The sequence below is a fragment of the Amphiprion ocellaris genome, chromosome 15 (genome assembly GCF_022539595.1).
Source record: "Amphiprion ocellaris isolate individual 3 ecotype Okinawa chromosome 15, ASM2253959v1, whole genome shotgun sequence".
NCBI lineage: Eukaryota > Metazoa > Chordata > Actinopteri > Pomacentridae > Amphiprion > Amphiprion ocellaris.
In genome coordinates, this window is record NC_072780.1 from 3719602 (window position 1) to 3726599 (window position 6998).

At 38.0% G+C, this 6998-nt stretch overlaps 1 protein-coding gene across 1 annotated transcript in view; it reads right to left on the reverse strand.

Annotated features, from left to right (window-relative positions):
* Positions 1-5071, reverse strand: part of LOC111569692 (RNA-binding motif, single-stranded-interacting protein 3) — a 299083-nt gene extending 294012 nt beyond the window's left edge. Inside the window, exons 1-2 of the mRNA XM_023271968.3 lie at positions 4818-5071; positions 913-1101 (exon numbers count right to left, since the gene is read on the reverse strand). Of these exons, the coding sequence (XP_023127736.1) occupies positions 913-1086 (174 nt within the window). The 5' untranslated portion in view covers positions 1087-1101; positions 4818-5071. The remainder of the gene's footprint in view (positions 1-912; positions 1102-4817) is intronic.
* Positions 5072-6998: the final 1927 nt, after the last annotated feature.

Sequence of the window (6998 nt, forward strand, 5' to 3'; positions counted from 1 at the left end):
CTCATGTGACCCCGTATGAAAATTAATTGCCCACCCCTGCCCTGAAGGGTAATGTCGATTACTGTTCACTCAAAGTCTACTCAAAGGACTCAAAATTGATACACCAAGCCATGACAAGTATCCCATTCAGAGCTGCCAGTAGCAGTCAGTCCAGTCATCTAGAGAATGTTTTCATATATCTGTTGTGTTTATTCTTCCTCTATCTCTTCACTGCTCTGAGGCATACAGAGCCTCTCGGGCTGATTGACGGAAAGAGGTTCTGGCTCCTGCCAGAGAAGCATGATTGACGTCCTTGAGATGGAGCACAGCCAGTGAGGATTTCACTGTCACTCTTGGATGTGCAGAGGGCTCCAAGATGGCAGAGGGTTGATATGTTTGAGAATGAGCACTCACATGTGGAGGCTGCACAAACCACTTACGTCTGCATATATTAAGAAGCATTTCTGAATGTGCATACCACTGCTGTGGTTTGTAGTTTGTGCTGATCGGTTCTCATGGCAACATAACTACGCATTACCTACTTCCTTTGAAACCGCTGTGACAAAAAACCAAAACTACCTTTAGTTTCACTTTTTCTTGTTGCAAGTGGTGTGCAAACAGGTCCTTCCAGCACTGGAGAACCCATATGTCTCTGCAATTATCAGTGCTCCTGACTTGTGTGAGCAAAATGCTTGACATCACTTGACACCACAAAATGTGCAAACTGCATTGCAGCTCGGCTTTTCAGCACTTCATGAGATAACATTGTGAATGAGTCAGTCTCTCTATGTGAAAGTACAGAACATATCACCCAGAATAGCTCAACAGACAGGCAGGATCTCATTACTCATCACACATATGTATAGACACACCCAGACACACAAATGCAGCACAGCACCTGCACATGTGGAGCTGTGTTAGTCTGCAACTTACTTTATTGTCATCTTTCTGGGCTGCTGGCTGTGCATCCTTACTGTGGTTGTCAGTGGAAGGCCTGCCACTGGCATCCGTCTGTCTGTCGTCCACTTCATTCTGCTGATTGGCCCCTGACCGAGGAGAGCCCAGAGGGCAGGACTCCGGCTGCTGAGCACCACTTTGGACCTCCATCTTCCTCTGCAGTGCCTTGAAAGAGCAGAGCAAAATGGTAGAAAATAATGCAGGAAAAAGGTTGAATCAGACAGGCAGACTGCACACAAGAATTTATGGATATGTTCTTGCAACATCTCTTTAAAAAATACAAAATCTCTGTGCCCATAGCCGGCTTCCTCTGTGCTGCTGGTGAGTGCAGGAGAAGAAAATGTTAAGTGAGCTTTTACAAAATTACACAAACAAGCAGCAATATTATTAATGCGACTCTACAGTACATTAAATATGAAAAAGGAAGTATTTACTTGTGCAAACCACTAAATTGTCTTACATCAAGTCTTTGCAAAACAGTATTGCGGAAATATACATCTAAAAATTACATATAATTTGCATATTGTTTTGGTGTGTTTTAATTGATAATAGGGGTTGCGTCTTTTACTATAACTTTAATATATATATAAAAATGTTATACAACAAAGGATGCTCTCTGTCTTGGTATGAAAAAAAGAAACATCGAAGTCAGTAGATTGTTTTCACAGTAGACGTTTGGACATTTCAAATATAAGAGAGCACATGTGTGATCCGTAACAGTGAGCAACATTACTGGTGGATGAGCTCCTTCCTGGATCTGGGTATAATGTATGCTGGCTCACTGTCAGGGCTTACTGGGACACATGATGGAACACAGCTATATTTGTTGGAAAAGTAAGTCAGTCTTCTAAACAATCTGTATTTGTCATTTTCTCGGCTACAGTACAAACACACCCAATATAAAAACACTGATTGAGTGCACACACTGAATCACTAGCAGCTCTGGGGCAACATTATGATCTTGACCTCTCACCTCATATTTGTCTGTGAGAGGAAAGCCAGATTTTTTTCTTTAGGAACCAAATACTTTGTTCTTGTCATTTTTAACTGAATGAAGGATAAGGCTATCAAACAAAGACTATGTCTCTGTTCATGTTGTGCAGCCTAAGGGCTGGTTGCAATAAGTCCATAAAAGTTTTTCAGATGAAAAGACTTTTCTCACGTGGTCATAATTAGGGTTAAATGATTTGGGGGAAATATCTAATTACAATTATCCTGCCAGATGTTGTGATTTCACTTGCTTTACAATTTTCTCAAGTCAAGCTTCAGTTCACTATTTAATATAAAACAGACTACAAACATGTGACACGGCATTAACACGAGATGACATCAAAAGCATCACACAAGAAGGATTGAATGAGTTTCTAAAACCACTGGCACAATAGCTGGAACAGAGTGTCAGAAACAGTGAACAAAAACATAAACACGGCATATAAATGGCCTTCTTTGTTGACTTAGGAAAAAGTTTAAAATCTAATTTCTATTGTTTTAGTTAGCAAAGGGTTATACTTGGCCAATTGTACACGAAGAGTTTTTTGGGGTGACAAATTCTCAATCCACAGCCTCGTCAGGTGAGGCTTTAAAGGACAGTAATCAGACAGAGAGACTAGACACTCTTTTGGCCAGTGACTATAAAAGTCCACCCTTAAACGCAACATTATTCAAATAACATGATGCCATAGATGGCAAAAGGAGGAGAATGAGCTGCTGGAGTGTCAGTTAGTGTTGTAGCCTGACACCTGAATGTCCACAACTCCACCATTTGTCGTCTAATAAATCATTTCAGACAGTGTAGTACGATAGTCAATCTGCCATATTGCTCTGGATTGACATGTCCGACAATGTGATCCTGGGCCCTAGAAATGTTCGCCAGCTTCACCAAGTCCTTCAGGAAGTTTGCTGCATGTTAGAACAACAAATGCTTATTTCTTGATGAGAAATTATTACATGCTCCATTTATGATATCGTTTCCTATATTAGTGCATCTCCAAAAATTAGTACATCGTGAAAAGTTTAACATTTGTCATTAGATTTTTTTCTAACAGGAGATTTTAAAGCACTTTATGGAGATGCTGATATCCTTTCCCAGCAGGATTTGGCACCTGCCTACAGTGGTAAAAGGACTACTGAATAGTTTGTTGACTATGGTATTACTATGCTTGATTGGCCAGCTGATTCACATGACCTGAACCCCACAAAATTCCACTGGTGAGAAATACCCAACCCAAAAATAAAGGCAATCTAAAGGCCGCTATTAAAGAAACTTGGGCTTCAATAACAACTCAGCTATACCACAAGCTGACTGACTCCATGCCATACCGCATAGATGCAGTAATTCATGTTAAAAGAGCCCATACAAGTATTAAACATATAAATGAACAAACTTGAACATAGGCTTTAGGAAATATTTTAATAAACTGAGATGCTGGATTTTGGATTTTCGTGAGCTTGGTCAATATATAATTGTAGGACTTCTTTTTACCATAGTTGACAGGTATTATAGTTGACATTTTTGCTGTTTCCAAGCCTAAAATCAACATGGCCGCCTATAACCAAACCCCACATGGCATGTTTACACAAAAATTATTCTAAATATTATATACACAACTGAGTAAAATTGAAACTGAAAATTGTTTATAAATATAATGTAGTAAACCTGTTGACATGCCATAAATCCACATGTGACTCACACACTACTTTATATTAAATAACTCAGAAAGCCTTGGAGTCTGGCCAGTCTTTTCTTCAGGAGGAAATGACATCATGTGGAGCAGGTCATGTGATCTGGAATTAACACACTTCCTGGAGAGGTGTTTTTTTAATGGGTAACTTAGTTGAAAGTGATTTCTCGGACACAGATACAATTTGTTATTTTCCATATAAAATTTGATATATTGCCAAAAAAGAAATATCTGTCATGATTATCTCAACTTAATAAAAAGAACACAATCAAAACCATTTTGGAATAAGCTCATTTCATTATTGTTTTGCTCATTAGAAGGTGGTTGTTACTAAATTTGGACTAAGTTGACATTGTAGTGATTTAGTTATTTTTTATTAATAACTGACTGTTTTCATAATAAATAATTATGGAATTTATAAAGACATGATCATATTGAAAATAAAAACTTTTTTTTAAACTTTTAATAAAAACGTACGTAAGATATATCTTATGGACTTCAAAAGTCCCTCAATTATATACTGACCCAGCAGAGACTCATTGCATTATATCAGTGCACTGCGTTCCCCAGTCCCACAACAATAAAGCAGCAACAAACAAAGTAAAGAGAGGTGACCTCGTTTGAAGGACGGATCACAAACTATCCATCTGAAATCAGCATCGCGGTGTGTGGCTGCTTCATTCTGCATTCTGGGGCCATTAATAAGTTATGAGGTCAGTTGGTTTCTCTCTCGGCTGAGATGAGCTGCCGCATAAATACATGTCCTGAAGGGCCTTCTTTTTTTATTTATTTATTTATTTATACATTTTACTGAAGCTTTTTAACGCCGCTGCTTGCACCGGGAGCGCGCACAGGGGCTGGCACCGTGACATCACAGGTGAGCACACCTGTTGACCTGCGCTAATTAACCCCTAGGCATTATTAACACTAGCTAGGAGGCTAATGGTGGCTAATTCTGGGTGAAATTGTACCTTTTTAAAGTTGTGCTGGAATACATTATAGGTGAAGCTACATTTTAGCTTCAAAGTTGACAACAGTTCACGCCATTAAGCAAATAAAGTCGAAATTTTCCGACTTGGAGCGTAAACATCAAACCGAGCTGCCAGAGCTCCTAGCGCCGCCTCTGCGTTACTACAATGTGCTACAGCGCGTTATGGCAGCTTCGCACCAGCACAAACTAAAAAAAGAAAGCCGAAATACCTCTGTCACTTGTTGGCTCCTCGTTTTGTCAGAAGCATATCAGGAGGAAGATGCGGTGCTGCAACTTTACATCTCTGTAGCTGCTCAGACGCGGAAAGCCGCAGCAGTCTGAGGCACAACGACGCGCAGCCGGTTCATTTAGTTTGGAGCACAACTTATTCCGTCACACAGAAAACTGGCCGAGAGGCTCGTCCACCGCTGTCACTGCCTCACGAGCCGCCTCCGCTGTTGTTGCTGTCACGGCGGGCGTGTCCCCGCGAGCTGTCACCAAACAAACCCTCCTCCCGATTATACCGAGCCCCGTGTCAAAAATGCTGCCTTCAGGTGCTCCTCGAAATATGCCGACTCGGAGAGAGAGCAGAAGTTTGGAAGGTCTCAGTGGGTCGCTTACTGATTGCGTGTGTTTGACAGATATTTAAGTGTAATATTATTTATAATCAGCAGGTCAAGTTGTTTTGAAGCAGGTCAAACAGGTCAGCAAGCGCTTTAACACTAAAATGCAAAACTAAAAACGAAAATATTTGTAAAATATAAAAAATATAAGCGGTATTTTGGATTTTTAAATATATATATATTAAATGAATAGATATTCTGTCTAAATGATGCACACACACACACACACACACACACACACACACACACACACACACACACACACACACACACACACACACACACACTTATAGATACATATATAAAATATATATATTAATTTTATATATATATACATATATTAAATTATTCAGCTACAATAACGACATATTTTAACATAAAAAAATGAAGAAAAATACCATTAAAAGCAATACGTAAACAATAAAATAAAAATATAAAGGCAGTAAATAGAAATTCTATAATAATTATCTTATTTATTTGATATTGTTTTGATAAGTTATGTCACATCTATTTATTTGAAAATATAAAATTTATGATAAGACACAAACATAAGAGCAGCAACATATATTCATTTGTAGTATTAATCATAAACAGCAGAAATTATACATAAATATACATTTATTAGCTAGTTAATGATAGATAGATAGATAGATAGATAGATAGATAGATAGATAGATAGATAGATAGATAGATAGATAGATAGATAGATAGATAGATAGATAGATAGATAGATAGATAGATAGATAGATAGATAGATAGATAGATAGATAAGCAGCCTATTACCATATTACATTGTAACATTTTACAAAGGCAAGCAGACTTAAATAAATAAATAAATATGTTTATTAGTATTAACTCCATTATTTTACTCATTTCTTAATACTGAAGGAACAAATACTGAAAACTAAAACAGAAAGATTATCCCTGGCTTATCACACAAGCAACTGTCAATGCAATTTCCAAATCTGTTAAATATGCAACCGTTCTGCCTGCTTAAGTCGTCTCATTGAAAGTTTCCAGCAGTTGTCAAAGCAGCGAGAGCTCAGTTACAGTGGAAGGGTCTGACCTGAACCTACCCTGCTGCAGGAGACGTGAAGCCAGACCAGAAACAGCTACACAGGCAGTACAAGTGGAGACGGATTTATTATTTAACATTCAAAGGAGTCGAGACTGAAGCAGGACGTTTTAAAGTATTATTAATAATAATGACAATCATCATCATGGTGATAGAAATCTTTGCTTGAACGACAGCAGCCTTGCTAATATTTGAAAAGCATTGAAGTCAGGAGGAAATGAAAAGAGGTGGTTTTTGAGGTATGTTGCTGTAATGTTCTGACACCGCAAAGGAAGTCTCTGTTTTTTTGTTGTTTTTTAAATATGCATATACTAGCCCCTTTTTTTTTTACCTCTTACAGTCATATGGAGGGTTATCCATTTTACTGAACCAAAAAATTGTGATGTTTTTTGAAATGTCTGACAGTGTGACAGCAGGAAAAGACGACACCACATCAATAAAGTAGGTACTGATTAAAATGTTTTTACCTGGGGGCATCTTCCCTTAGTCGTGGAGGATGATGTCTCCTTACAAGATTTCACATTTAGTCTGATAATAACCAAATTATACGCCTTTGGGATTTAATTATTTCTTGTGGACTGTCATGTGTATTTTGAAAGGAAAATCCCATTGGCTTTAAGGGGGGTGTCTTTCCCTTTTTTATCCCATAATGGTGGCTTTAAGTTGAATGTTATGATCCTATTTCTGAACATAATATAAAGATTTTTTTTATT